Source organism: Thamnophis elegans, chromosome 3 (assembly GCF_009769535.1).
Source record: "Thamnophis elegans isolate rThaEle1 chromosome 3, rThaEle1.pri, whole genome shotgun sequence".
NCBI classification, from domain to species: Eukaryota; Metazoa; Chordata; class Lepidosauria; order Squamata; family Colubridae; genus Thamnophis; species Thamnophis elegans.
This window is the reverse complement of record NC_045543.1, coordinates 16,712,012-16,727,545: the sequence shown is the minus strand read 5'-3', so window position 1 is coordinate 16,727,545 and position 15,534 is coordinate 16,712,012. Positions and strand designations below refer to the sequence as shown.

The window sequence follows — 15,534 nt, the reverse complement described above, 5'->3', positions numbered from 1 at the left end:
CGCGCTTTAATCGAACGCGGTTTTGTGGTGGAACCGTAAGATGCAACATGAGATATGCCTGGGGACATAAACATGAAAGAAAGTGTGTACATTTATATATTTGTATTACAGTTGCAGCCTTTATTGCTTTGGGTTATCTGAAAGAGTGATGATCTAATTCATTCAAAATTAGACAGGCATGTTAAAAATATTTATTTTGAATCATTAAATCAGGACTTCATTGCAGTTTTAGAAATAGTAATCACAACAGACACTCTGCTGTTTATTTCCACTGATCACTTCAGGATTTTTCACTGTCAGACATTCCCATGGCGAGACGCAATCAAGCATTGAGGTATTTGGCATGATGCCTGATATGGTCATTAATGAATGTTGCAATAAAGTAGAAACTGTGATCGTAGCCCTAAAGAAAGAAAAACACCAGATGGCTTCAAAAAAACAAGCAACAATGTCAAAAACATATGCATATAAGACTACTTTACAACTATCACTCTGGAGGAGTGCTCTACCACTAAGGCAGTGTTTCTCAACCTTGGCAACTTGAGGATGTCCGGACTTCAACTCCCAGAATTCCCCAGCCAGCAAATGCTGGCTGGGGAATTCTGAGAGTTGAAGTCCGGACATCTTCAAGTTGCCAAGGTTGAGAAACACTGCACTAAGGGCTGAATTACAAACACATGGTAAGATTGTAAATCACCTCCTTATCAGTTTCTCAAATGAACAAGAATTTAAGGCTTTAATCTCATACAACAGCTACCCAATTGTAAACAAGCTTCAACAGAAAGCATAGCGTTGTAGTATAAATGTTTCATATTTCTTTTAAAATGTAATTAATGTCCAACTGGGTGCAGGATGTTTCAAACCTGAAACACCTATTACAGCATTACTGTAAGTGTGCTGATCCTGTTCCAGTCATTCTGGAAATGTTCCAAATATTTGTAAACTGAAACATCCATTCCAAAATTGGAATGGATGTTCCAGAACAGTCAAAACTCCTTGGAAAAAGTTAGAGGACCTATTTCAAATGGTAAAGAATTGATGAATTTGAAAAGTCTTTCACATCCAAGTTTTCTCTTCTGTGTACAGTATTTAAATTCATAGCAATCTCTCATTCATTGATATCACAAACCCAGAAAATTACATCTTAAATCTTTAAAGCCACTAGTGAAAGCAGTGTCAATCCCAACCCTAACCAGGCAGTGGCTGTTCTTGCAACATTGCATCGTAGCTGGACTTCTATAAATTAACCGAGTGCCTGACATGTACAGTTTTTTTGGGAGTATAAGACACACCTTTTTCCCTCAAAAAGAGGCTGAAAATCTGGGTGAGTCTTATACACTGAATACAGCATTTTTGGCCTCCTGAAACCCCGCCCCTTCACCAAAATGGCCGTGCATAGCCTTTAGGAGGCTTCCAGAGTGCTCCTGGGGGCTGGGGAGGGCAGAAATGAGAAAAAAAACTGTTTGTTTTCCTAAAGGCTATGCATGCCCTTTTTTTTGACAAAAAATGAGCCGTTTTTGGGAGGTCTGCAGAGTGCAAAAACTTTTTTAAAAAAAATTTGCCTCTTCAAAATCTTGACGCGTCTTATACTCTGAAAAATACGGTAATTGTTTTTCTTCTACTTTGCTCCTCCCTTCTAAAAGGTTTTATTTGAATTGATATTGCAGGGAAAACACAGAAATCATAAACCAAGTACACACTTTTTATGATTTCTAATTGGTTTGGAAGCAACAAACCAGAACAAAGAGTTCCTTCTTATGGAAAAGTAATTCATTTTAGTGGTAATGAATGGGCTGCAGAAAAAAAATGCGGCTGATTCTTAGCAAGCTAGAATTTGCCAGGGAAGGAGCAAAGGCCAGAAAAAAGAAATCTAATTAACCACTAACATTCCTAGATGCTTTCGCTCAAAATTAGTAAAATGGAAAAACCTATATGACACACAATTCCAACACCTAGATTTTCAGATCCTAGGAACTGATGTAGTCATTTAAAAAATCCATTTAATTAAACAATCACTTTTTACTTATCTGTCCCTTTCCAAATAAGACTTCAGCACTAGATGCAAACAAACGAAAGCCCAGTTTTGGAGCATTACCTGCTGCAACCTAAAAACGACTGGGATTTTCCGTTCTGTGCAAGCAGCAATGAAATTATCGGGTAGCAACTGTCCTGCTGTAAGGAACTGATCATCTTTGCCCTGGTCTATTAGGATATCCAGAGGAGAGCCTTGATAAGATTTCGCAATGTGTGTGGCATCATAGGCCTATAAGAAAAAAAATGCATTTGAAATAGAATAAAATTGAATTGAATAGAATAGAATACTTTATTGGCCAAGTGTGATTGGACACGCAAGGAATTTGTCTTTGATGCATATGCTCTCAGTGTACATAAAAAAACAAGACATGTTAAGAATCATAAGGTACAACACTTAATGATAGACATAGGATACAAATAAGCAATCAGGAAACAATATCAATATAAATCGCAAGGATACAAGCAACAAAGTTACAGTCCTGCAGTCATAAGCGGAAGGAGATGGGTGATAGAAACGATGAGAAGACTAATAATAGTAATGCAGCCTTAATGAATAGTTTGACAGTGGTGAGGGAATTATTTGTTTAGCAGAGTGATGGCATTCCGGGAAAAACTGTTCTTGTGTCTAGCTGTCTTGGTGTGCAGTGCTCTATAGCGTTGATTTGAAGATAGGTATGCTTCTAACAATAGCATCAACCAGGAAAGATTAAAAGGTGAGAAAGACAAGGGAAACTGCAGACAAAAGGGAATTTCATGCAACAGACTTATAACCACTTGGCATCTATTAGCTACAATGAAATACATATAATTTGAATTCTTTTCTGTTTTAGAAGCCCCAAGGACAGAACAATTTCCCTTTCATTTGCAGCCACTATCAGCTGGAGGAATAAAATACTTTCAATCTGGCATTCATCTGTCGGAATTATTAAACAGGAGGTTCTAGTATTCCAACTTCACATCTCCCTGGCATCAACAAATAAGGATTATCTATCTTTTTCTGGCAGTAGCTGCTTTAAAGTCAACATCCAGATTGTAAATCACTTGCTATAAAATGATAGTTATAATTACAACATTAATAACTCAAGTCAAAAGTAGATGAATAAGAATCAATAAAATGTACAGGTATATAAAAAAAATCTTCAAATTGAAAACACCTCTTTTGTCTTCCAAACAAACTATTTCCAACCATATCAAAGTTGGAAATACTTGTACCTGAGAAAGAGTGTTTTGCGTTGCTTTGGATGCAAAATACATCAAAATGATCAAAGCAGTCAATTCTGAATGGGGAACTGATTGCGACTCAGAATGGATATTTCAGATTTGAAATGATCTGAACTAAAAATGCTGCATCCATTAACAAAACTGATATAACAAGTGTTCTTGAATGTTGAAAGCTGATTTGCATACTTTTGTCTGCTGGTGGAATCACAACTGGACTCTGCAGGGTTAGTTTTGAAATGGCAAAAACAGTTTATTGATATTTTTAAAACAATTGCAACTTATTCTATATTATATATGTGATGAGATTTTCAGTACATACTTCCCAATTTGTTGCGTTCGATCCTAGATATCCACTAAATGCCTTTTTCCCCCATGGACACTGTATTGGGTTGCAGATTGGAGCAAATGCTGAAACAGACTATTTAGATATTGGTGATTAATGATTCAATTTTTTTTGCACTACAATGTGAAATTATTTTTCTTCAAATAAAACATTTATGAAATTCCCGTTTAGAGAGTTCCAGAACATAGCTTGCATTTATTTATCCTACAAGGCTGCTTATCACACACAGTGCTTCTAGGGAGGCTAAACAACCAGAATAAAAACAAAACAACCTTTTCCCCACCAGGTGCCAGACCAACCAGACTTATCAATTATTCCTTGATTTAATTTGACACATTAAATAGTTTGAACCTTACTTTATATTTTCCAGGATTCTTTAGGGCCAGGATGAGGGCCCCATGGCCTCCCATGGAATGGCCTGAAATTGACATCCTTCCAGAATCAACTGCGAAACTGGCATTGATCAGATTGGGCAACTAACAGAAAAAGACAAAGAAGAGGAAAGTCAGCACTATACTATAGTCTGTAATTATATTATGGTAATTGTAGATCTCTCTCTCTTCCTCCCTCTCTTTTTCTTCATTTATATCATGGTTTCTCAAACTTTTTTTTGGGGGGGGTGTCACTGTCCCTTTACTTGTTCCAAGTTCTTTGCAACACCCACTGTCCTGTGTATGTGACTTGCAATTATTTAAAAAAAAAACATTTATTGCATTTATTTCTTTGCTAACAATTACAAATACATAGTTAAGTCATAAAGTTACAAGTCATTGTAGTAATAGTTTAATATTTAATGTTTAACTAAGTGTGCAGCTTATGTGAATCATATTGTTGCACTAATACCTAGCACAATTGTATGCTTTACAGCATGAAGTCAAAAAAGTCCAGTGTGATGCTATTTTAAGTATGTAGTTTGATGTATTTATAATAATCAAAAAACACGTTTAGAGTTTTATACACTCAATAAGCATTTGATGGATAGGTGATGCGTAATCTTCTGCTTTCATTATCCTAATCCTCCTCCTCCTGTTGGCGTCATGTCAAGTAATGCCCCCCCCAGCTGTCACCCAATGCCACTCAAAATAATTCAAATGTCCTCCAGAGGACAATATCGCCCACTTTTAAGAAACATTGATTTAGATTAATGTAATTCAAATTACCTCATCTTTTATGTAAGAGTACATGCGATAATTTGTTTTCCATAATTCTTCTGTGGCATCTACATAAAAACCGGCTCCAGTGCCAAAATCCCAGCTCTCGTCTTCTCCTTGAATATTGCATCCACCTGCCACGGAAAGAAATGTTAATAATCAGCAAATTACAGGAACGGAGGTAGATACTTTGTCTTCATGAGCAGGAGGGCTAGCCCACAAGGCTAAGGGAAAAATATCTCTCTCAAAATCAATAATATCTTCTGAAACTAATTCTAGGCAGAAAAATCTACATGGTAATTCAAAAATTCTTGCAGAAACTTTGCTGAGCTGTGGAAAGTCAGTTCTGAAACTTTAAGTAAAAGCTCAATAACTGGCTTTGTGTCTTGTAAGAAAAGACAGATATTCAATGCAGGTGCACATTTTTTCCCAGTAAGAAGACTACTTCTTGGAAAAACATATTATGACTGGATTTCTGGTAATCAGAAAGAGCCCACTGGGAAAATATTCAGATAGGATATCAAGATAGGAATATAGCCATTATAGTTCCTGACCCAGTCTTAAGAGTTATGCCTACAGGACCCCCTTCAAAATCTATCTACCATTAATATTGATGAAAGACCCCGCCAGTAAGCTAAATTGAATGGCTGCCAGTTGAGCAGGACCACCCAGTCACTGATAAACTGGCTACATTTATACACAGGAAGCCCATCCCCCAAAGTGTACGCTGTTCAGCCCTTTTGCTAGACAAGCTACTAAACGGCAGCTACTTCAATTCAGGAGCAAAACTCAGGGAAGGCAGGACAGAAAGATAATAATTTCTATTCTTGCTGTTGAGAAAAATGTAAACCAGTTATGGTCAAATGTAGCGGCAGATACCCTAAAAATGAGATACAACAGATACGATAATTACTATTTACAGATGTATTTGTACATGCAGATAGTCCTCACCTTACAACTGTAGTGAAGCCTGCCCAGTTGTAAATCAGGTCCACTCACATGACCAATTCAATATTATGAACTTCTTTGCAGTAAGTGTTAAGTGATCGCTGCAGCAGTTAAGCGAACCAATGGTTTGCTATAGGGCCAGTTTTGCTGAAAAATGAAATAAGTTCCAGTTCTAAGCAAAACTGTCCCACATGATAACAAGATGTTGCAAGCAGCCATAAATGCAGGACAGGTGACAAACACCAGGTATGTGGTCATGTAACCATGGGGCAGGGGGAGGGACAGGGGACAGCAGCCATTGGCACTTGGGAACCAATAGTAGTAGTAGTAGTAGTAGTTAGACTTATATACCGCTTCATAGGGCTTTCAGCCCTCTCTAAGCGGTTTACAGAGTCAGCATATTGCCCCCCACAGTCTGGGTCCTCATTTCACCCACCTCGGAAGGATGGAAGGCTGAGTCAACCTTGAGCCGGTGAGATTTGAACCGCCGAACTGCAGATAGCAGTCAGCTGAAGTGGCCTGCAGTACTGCACCCTAACCACTGCGCCACTTCGGCTCTTAACCAAGTTGTACGTATCCCCAGGGAGGTCCATTGTAACTCTGAACAGTTGGTAAGACTACCTGTACAACCTGGCTTAAGTTTACTAGAGTCGGAACATCTGTATCAACGCCATGAGTAAACCAATTAAGCTGATGCTTTTTAATAAACCACTTACGTGGGCTGGTATCTGGAGCGACTACAATAAGGCCATGTTCAGCTGCAGCTTGATGGAAACCACCTTTGGTTATGAAGTTTTGTTCTGTACATGTTAGTCCTGAGAAGAGAGAAGAGCATCTTAATATTCCACATTCCTGGTTACATTTTCATTTCCTAGGGAAAAAATGAATCACTTATTTGGTTTCTAGATTCCAACGATCAAATCAACTTAGATATTTTTATAATCATTGTTCTTCAACTTTGGGAACTTTAAGAATTCTGGGAGTTGAAGTCGAAGTTCCCAAAGCTGAGACGCGCTGTATATACTCCTCCGATCACCACGCTCTGGACAGTTTATTGTCATCATAAGCAAATGTGAGATAAATTCATAAAGTCCCAGAACTGCCGCAATGATTCTCATGCAAGCCAAAATAAGGAATATAAAAAACTGCTCCTCCCAAGCCCCCAAATCAGAACTACTACAGTCCAATAAATACTCAATTATGTATAGTAATTTAGATTGGGAAATAGCATTCAATGCAGAAGCAAGAGAAGTCCAGAAATGAAATCAAATGCCTTTCTTTAATTCACAAATAATTTCGAAATACTCACCTGACAGCCAGTACAACACAGGGCATTTCTCAGTTACTGCCTTCGGTGGTAAATAAATCCCAAACTTCATTTTACATTTCAGCTCCACACTGTTAACAACAACGTGGAGTTAAGACAGAATATTTTTTAAAAGTCTAATGTTTTTACTGGACTGTTTATTACCGCTTCAGCAGTTTTGCAACTTGCTTGGCTTACTCTGGCTTTGGGAGCTGATTAATATATAATAAACCACTAAATCATGGGTCTCCTACCTTTTGGCTTGCCTGGGCCGCATTGAATGAATGTCTTGGGCCACATATAAAATATATAGTATAGTTAATGCATCTAAATAACAAATTTCCTTTATTTTTAATATTTTTATTATATCCTGTGGGGCAGCATTCCTAGCTATCCAGAAGTACGTACATCCCATGTCCTGTGGGTTTGACACAGATGCACTAAATAATCTAATTGTGTATCTAAATTAGAGCTTGTAACAAATTATTGTTGAATGAGTTGTTTTTATCATTTAGTGTATTCTTCTTGGCAGGAGAGACTATACAGCTAACGTGACAGAAAATAACTAAGGAAAAATACTAAATTATTGACACATGTAAAAGGAATTGGATGCACTCCAGCACAAAGACTGAAGGAAACAGAGCAGGTGCACCTAATCAGAAATAACGTGGTATCTTTTCAAACTAACCACTGAATATTGCAATTTGCACCATAAAGCCTAATAAGCCAAAGTAATATAGTATGAAAATAAAACTGCTAATAGAGTCAGTTTGGTGCATTAAGATTAAGGAATCAGCCTAGAAAGCAGGAGATTATGAGTTCTAATCCTGCTTTAAGTGTCTTTGGTCCAATCCCTCTTTCTTAGCTCAACCCACCTTACAGAGTTATTGTTCTGGGGAAAATAAGGGGAGAATGTAGTGTTAGGTATATTCAGCTCCCTAAGTTATTTATAAAAAGAATAAAGATGGGATTAAAAATTATATATATATAATTTTTCCTGATTCCCCCCCCCCTGTACTTTCTGTTCCAAATCTGTTCCAAAGAGACTATTTGGAACAACACTGTGAGTAGTTGGAAGAAATGGTGATTTGATAAACATTACTTTCTCTGCTCCTTTCCATTCACAGACATCTTTGGTAAATCACATAGTCTCCTCTAACCAGGACCCACCAAAAATGTCAAGATAGTAAAACTCCAGGTTTCTCTTTCTACAGAAAAGCTGCTCTCTATTCTAGAAGCTGTAGTGCCAATACATCTAAAAAAATAATATTTTGGCAAAGGGTTATAAATGTAGAAGCGCAAGAAAGCATATGCCAACGTTTTAGTTTCAATAATACTTAGCACTACTGATTCACATGTTAGAACAACCATCAACGCTGTCATTTTTTAAAAGAAAATTTGCCCACATTATAAACAGACTATTCAGACCAGCAGCATTCTTTTATGCACGTTTTTTCATAAGTCTCCCTCCTATACACAATGCAACTTCTTCCAAGATAAATGTACATAGAATCTCAAGTGTAGTTGAACTGTGGTGTTATAAAAGTTTACATTCCACTGATTTCACTTAAATTAATCTGGATTTATACAACGATGGACCTTAAAGAAGCAGGACAAAAAGAGAATTGACCACTTTGAACTTTGCTATTGGAGAAGATTCTTGAGAATACTGTCAATACTGCCAAGAAAGCAAACTGGATGGATCCTTGAATATATTAACCCAGAATTCCCACTCAAGGCACAAAATGACCAGGCTCAGATATCCTACCTATTATGTAAAGACCCAGCTCTCCAGAAATAGCTCCAATGCTGGGAAAGGTGAAAGGAAAGAGGAAGACAACCAGCAGCAAGGTGGATAAACTCAGTTACAATGAAGATGAGTGCACCATTGGGAGACTTAAAAGAACAGGTTATGGACAGGTTGTCATGGAAAAAATCAAATAAATATAATGTTAGTGCTGTCCTTTTGATGAATTCTGTTTACAAGGGAAATTTGCTTGTTCTCTTCATTTTGAAAGAAGCATATTCTTATTATCCCAGATCTTTCTATCCAAATGTTTTTCCCTGCTACTTTTACAATTGCAGTATTTGAGTCTTTTTATCTGTCTGTCTGTCTATGTAAGTTTTGATTAGTTTGCTAACAAGAAGTCAGTATAAAATTATTTAAATAAATAGCATATTGACCTGTCATGTTCAAACACTTTCTGAAAACCTCCAAAGCATTTGTTGCTAGAAACTTCCTTCAAGGCCATGATCTCTGTTGAGGAAAAAAAATGAGATTTCGTAAGTTAATTTTCTTCAGCAAAATCACATCATTATACATGACACCTGTGTATAAACATGTTAGCAATATTTAAGATGCTAAAAAAAATCAAAGATTTTGAAATAACAAAATTGCTTTAAAGCGCTAACATGAAAATATACATAAAATTGTTATTTTCTCCCATCGACCTTCATTTTTCTCCCTTCCTCTTCACAATTGAAGACAATTAAACCTCTCTCATCACATGTAGTATTTCTTGTTCAGCAGAAACTTTCACAAATCAGCCAGCCAATAAATGGAAGTGCAAAATAACGAGTAATAGCTACTTTAGAATAAAGAGATCTGGTAAGATCAAAGATACTGGATTTAGGATCAAGGAGACTCAAATTCAAACCCACATTCAGCAATGAAAACTGACTGGATTAGTTTAGATCTACTATTAAGGGGAAATCCAGCAAAGGAATGCTATAGCCACCTTATTATTAGCTTATTATTTTATAACCCACCTTTCACTTAAGATTTCTTTCCATTTTTTCCTTGGTGTGAGGTGGGCTGAGAAAGCCAAACATTACCTAGTGAATTGCCTAACTTTACCAAGTGAAATTCTGTGGCTGAGAATGGACTAGAATCTGGGTCTTCTCATCATAGTTTAACATCTTAACCAGTATACCACACTGCTTCTTACCTTGAGCTTCTGGAAGAGAAGATGGGGACAGAAATCACCAGCCAAATTAGACAATATAAAGCTTAGAAAACAGAATTATTCTAGTACTGCAGATCTTTTCCAACCAATACAGTTGATTAAAAGGCTTAAGCTTTCATGAGCTATCAAGATGACCTTCTCTGCCCTCTCCCCATTCTAATTGAAAGTCTACATGAATCAAACCACTCTATTTATCTGATGAAGTGAGTTACAGCTCACAAAAAGTATGCCTTTTAATAACATGTGTTAGTTTAAAGAGGTGCTATTAGATTCCTTTTGATTTTTTGCTATCATACCTGGTGCTTTGCCTAACATTTGACACACAAAATCTTACTACTTCAGTCTGAACCCATGTTCCTTCGGGTGGGTAGAGAAGCACTCTTATATTAATATTTACAATTGCTTTACAAGCCCTTGATAAGGAGGGGAGGTTTTGGAACACAGCCTTGCTTAAGGCCTAACTCAAATAAGCCCATGGTCTACTTTGGGAGGTAGGGCTCCATGCCAGGGATAGAAATCCGACTGGATTCCATTTAGAAGTTCCTGCCAAGGAGGTAACAGAAAAATGCTGTTGAGAGGGAAGGCCAAAATTCAGCTCTTTTGCAGTTACAGTGCTTACATCCATTTATTACTATTTTCATTTTAAGTTCTTCCCAAGATTTTCAGAAACTAAACCAGCACTACTACTTCCTACCAGTATTTGGGCTCCATGCAAACTGAATCTGATGATTTTTGCCATAATAATTGATGTCAAAGAAGAAGGGTATAAAAGTTATAATAATACTTGATTTCCACTTTATGTAGAAATTATAGTTTTACTTCTGGAAAAACCATTTACAGAATGAAAGCTTAGCATGGAATTTTTTCATCTGTAACACCTGAGCCTTTTAACACACACATCTTGAAACTCTTCTACCATCTTCATCCATTTAACATCGCACAATTAGAGCTATACCACACTAAACTATTGATTCTTCGCTGAGCAACAAGCCATGATCTGCAAACCACAATAATAGGAGTCTGCCCAATGCATTAAACCAAAACCCGAAATAAAATAAATCACAGGGTGGCTTAGCAAAATGCCTATAACTATCTAGGGGGCAGTTCAATTTTTCTCAAGCAGATGAAGTGGGTGGAAACATCCTGAATCCTTTCTCATGTAAGCAGGATCAATACTGGGAAGGAAATAATTCACTCAGTTCTGATTTAGATACCACTGAACATGGGAAATTCCCCAGAGCAGATTGCAGCACCTGTTTGCTCTTCATAAATTCAAAGCTTTTGGCATCAGAATTACCTCTCAAAAAGGGAAACAGAAGCACCCACAAACAATATTTTGAAACTTTATTTGCTCTTTAGAAATTTATCAAAATGGCCTGATGCAACATGGATAGAATGAACAGCATCCAAAAACAAGATTACCAATTAAACACACACATTTATAGTTTCTGCATGTTACACTTAGATGAAAGAATATGGCTTGTGTCATTAAGAAAAACCAGATATAATAAGAATGTATCACGAACAAAAATTTTCTGATGAAAAAAGAAGCAATCTTCTTATAATCAGTGAGGAAGGTTGATTCAATTTTAACAAAATCATGTTTTCCTTTTTTAAATCTTGTTTTAATTTTAATTTCCAGGATTTTTTTTTAAAAAAATTCTCATATAAATATCATTAAAAAAACAACCCTTAGACTGCTTCCCCCTCGCTTCAGATATACCATGACCCGTCAAAAGCGCAAACGTCGGGGCTTCCTGGGAGGAGCCTACTGGTGGGGGCAGCAAAAAATCAGCTGCCTCCGAATTCCTGGCTACGTACCTGTTTAGAGGATCTTCCATCTGACGTCTTATCAGGTTTTCTTATCCTTCAGGCAAGAAGGAAAGAAGAAACTGTTTTGCTGGCAAATGCTCTTCGATTTTTGCAGCTTTTGTGCTTGCAGGAAAGGGGGGCTAGCCCAAGGCAGAACGGCTGTCCGTGCTGGGAACTTCAAACTGCCTTGTGCAGGACAAAGTAGGTCTCTCCCACTTAATTTCTTTATTTCCTTTTTCTCAATAGATTTTAGACTGTGTTAGTTAAAAATCCATACCGGGTACGGGTTCTGGGAAGTCGGGGGGGGGGAAGGAGGAGGGGGGTGGGGAGGTGGAGGGAGGGAGGGGTACACACAACAAAAAAAAATTGTACTTCAATGTTTTAATGATTGACAAATGACATATTTGTGTTTTTTTTAAAGAAAAATAAAAAAGTTCTGTTTAAAAAAAAAAAAAAAAAAGCGCGAACGTCATAAGCGCGCCGACAACACCGCGGCGCTAAAACTGCGATTTCAAAAGCACGCCGACAACAGCGCACCGACAGAAGCGCGATTTCATTTAAGGTAAGATTTACAGTTAGGGTTAGGTTGAGGGTTAGGTTGAGGGTTAGGTTACAGCGCGCTTCTGGGCTAATTAGTCGCTAATTTGTCGCACGGTTGTCACTGCGCTTTAGACACCGCGGTTTAGTCAGGTGCGCTTTTGTTGTGCGCGCATTTGTGGTGGAACCCAGACATACTAGCACTGAAAGTCTCAGGGACATATTTGAGAATGCAATAGGGAGAGAAGCTGAATTATCCAGCTGTTCAATGGTGCTAGTGCAGCAGTAAAACGCAAAATTGGACAATGTCTTGGCAAAAGCAGGGACAACAGCACATTATATCCATTAGCCATATTCTGTCAAGGGGTTGGTGTCTCCCATTTTTTTCCAATTCCAAATTACAGCGAGACCCACAGCTAAAAGATAAATTCAGGTTTTCTCCACACAAAAAATAAGAAGAAAATAGAGAGGGCAATTGAACATGACGTCTAAATTGTTTTTTCTTTCTTTAGAAAGTCTGCAAAACACCCTTGTCCAATGCAGGAACACAGGACTACAATCAGCCAATCATGATAACTGCAAGAGATTGCAGGAAACTGGTCTTCAACTAAAGAATCAAAGGTCACATGTTACTACATTAAGCCTAATATAAGGTGGGTTGTAATAGCAATACTATCATATCAATTTATCAATCAACAGAGATACACACACATATACATTTCATACAATGATGTGTTAAATAAACCTCACATCTAAAATGTAAGATAATGGTAATCAGTTACCAGGAGAAACAGCAAACGTCATTTACATTGTGGCATTAAAGCAAGTACATTGTCGTACAGTTTTCTGGCTCTTACAATGACAGGTTTGCAAGTATGGGGAAGTAAAAAGAGAAAGGTATGAAAATGACACTCAGCAAGGAAGCATATTGCACTATACACAAACAGCAGAATACCAACATTCAGGCCAAATCACACAGATTAGACCAAGAGGGAAAAACATGTGACAATATTGCCAGTCCAGAACATCTTTCTTTCCCACAAGACTCTGATTTATAAGATTTGGTTTTTTTGCATGAGGATGAATACTGCATTCACTTTTGGTCAACACAATACAAAGAAGATGTGGAGACTCTGGAAAGAGTACAGAAAAGCGCAACAAAAATGATTAGGGGGTTGAAGGTTAAAATGTACCAAGAACTGTTACAGGAATTGGGTATTTCTACGCTAAAGAAAAGAAGGACTAGAGGAGACATGATAGCTCTGTTCCAATATTTGAGGGGCTCCTACGAAGACGAGGGGGTCAAATTATTTTTCAAAGTGCCAAAAGACAAGAAACAATGGATGGAAATTAACCAAGGAGAGAAGCAACCTAGAACTAAAGAGAAATTTCCTAATGGTGAGAGCAATTAACCAATGGAATAGCTTCCGTGATGGAGCACCTACACCTTCAGAAGGCTTTCAAAAAGAGACTGAGTAAAGAATTCTATTCTATAACCATTTATCTGAAATGATATAGGGTCGCCTGCTTGAACAAGGGGTTGGACTAGAAGACAGCCGAGGTCTATTATTGTCAGCATGACTAGTAATATTATGAAATAAACCCAGGAGCAAAACACAGCACACAGAGCTTTTAGCCAATTAATAGTGGTTTATATATACAGAAATACATAAACATACATATGGAGATAAAAATCCCTTACTACACAGCTCGGACACAAGGAGAGAAAGTGAGATACACAACGAGAGAGAAAAACACCCTCTAATGACCACCTATATATATAGACACCATATTGCATCAGCCTTGCCTTACACTGCATCAGCTGATTACAGCTTACAACCTTTCATCAGCTGGCAGCTATTAAATCCTTAGTACCTTAGCAATTATTCTATGTACTATATACGTAACAATTACTGGCATCCAAGAAGATTTGTTTTGACAAGGACTTACAATAATATTAGTAAAAACCACAAAATAGTCAAATTAATAGAAAATGAAGAAGTTACAGTATTCTGGGATTTTAGAAGACAAACAGTTAAACCTGGCTGAGTGACTCTTGGGCCAGTCATTATACTTAGCCTACAATGTCAGGCTTGGGCAACAAGGCAGTCAGTTGCAACCTTTCTTTTAAAAAAAAACAGCTGAGTCTCATTAGTGTGGAAAAACACTTGGAAGAAAAATGTATGGGCTGAAACTGCAACAATATACAATATAACCTGGCTGGCCACATGAATTTGACAACGTAGCATTTAAAAGTCAACAGTATTCTATAATTAGTTCATGGGGTAACTTCGTTGTATGTGGAACAAAAAAAGTAACTCACAATTCTGCTTAAATATCTATTCTGTACAGAATCCAATTCGACTAATACATCTTCATTTAGTTTGTTTCAGTTATATATTTTGCATTTGTATGTGCATGCTTTGTTTTAAATTATAAGCTGGTACATCTAAAACTGACACGGCCTTCTGTGGATTGGCATTACTTCAGTGAGACAGGCAATGCTGGAAAGCGGGTAGGGCTGACTCCTAAATCTGTATTATTTCTTTTCTCTTTTTTGGTTTTGTTGGTGTGCATTTGTCAAACAAAACGGTTGGGAGAATGCAGGGCTGCCCCGGGGGCTTTGATACCTATCTCTACTCTCCACTTGCTCTTTCCTCTATTAAAAGCAAAATAAAAATAAAAATTGAAGTCTCTTTTTAATAGCCTTGTAACTCTGTAACCTCCATGTTTAAGAAAATTAGATATCATTAATTTATCCCAACTAATAAAACCGTTTAAAAAGAAAGCTCAGCGGGGGGGAATATAGGTAATTTATCCCTGGTTCTTTGATACAAACCCAAAGTGCACATACTGTTTCCCGGATTTCCCCCTTTTTAAAATACATGAAGTGTAGCTTGCACATCTACGTTCCAGCATGAAGAAAATAAACCCAGCTCACCAATCTTTTTTATAATGATCACTGAAATAATGGGAAGCCAGCACCGTTGCTGGAGCGCTCACCTTTTTAATGGTTTTGCAATTGTTGCTTGCGCTCCAATTAATCACCCCAGGCCCCGGATGGAACGAAGAAAGGTGACTGAATTATAGGGGCCCTGCTTAGAGTCAATCCCTCACTTTGGATAGGCTCGCCCACCCAACCCCGATGCTTCCATGGGAATCGTAGTTCTCTAAAGCCCTTCTCCTCGTGATTCGGAACAAAGGACAGCACTCAAT

At 37.5% G+C, this 15,534-nt stretch overlaps 1 protein-coding gene across 2 annotated transcripts; it reads right to left on the bottom strand.

The window, feature by feature from the left end:
- Positions 1-168: 168 nt before the first annotated feature.
- Positions 169-15,429, bottom strand: ESD (esterase D). 2 transcript variants are annotated; one of them, XM_032213970.1, is made up of 9 exons: positions 15,322-15,429; positions 9,188-9,260; positions 7,007-7,095; positions 6,414-6,512; positions 4,759-4,883; positions 3,955-4,074; positions 3,575-3,673; positions 2,096-2,263; positions 169-403 (listed from the first exon to the last, which is right to left on the bottom strand). In XM_032213970.1, exons 2-9 carry the CDS (start codon positions 9,253-9,255, stop codon positions 323-325), a joined length of 849 nt encoding a protein of 282 aa, XP_032069861.1. In that variant the 5' UTR covers positions 9,256-9,260; positions 15,322-15,429; the 3' UTR covers positions 169-322. The 2 variants fall into 2 exon arrangements, with proteins under 2 accessions (XP_032069861.1, XP_032069862.1); XM_032213971.1 differs by having other exon boundaries at positions 15,260-15,422.
- Between the last annotated feature and the right edge of the window lie 105 nt (positions 15,430-15,534).

Excerpts from the sequence above, each read along its gene's own strand:
- ESD (XM_032213970.1), bottom strand. The coding sequence starts at position 9,255 with ATGGCCTTGAAGGAAGTTTCTAGCAACAAATGCTTTGGAGGTTTTCAG. Across the intron at positions 4,884-6,413 it reads CGCTCCAGATACCAGCCCAC|GTGGATGCAATATTCAAGGA; the intron begins GTAAGTGGTTTA and ends TTTCCGTGGCAG. Across the intron at positions 2,264-3,574 it reads CGAACGCAACAAATTGGGAA|GCCTATGATGCCACACACAT; the intron begins GTATGTACTGAA and ends TTTTTCTTATAG.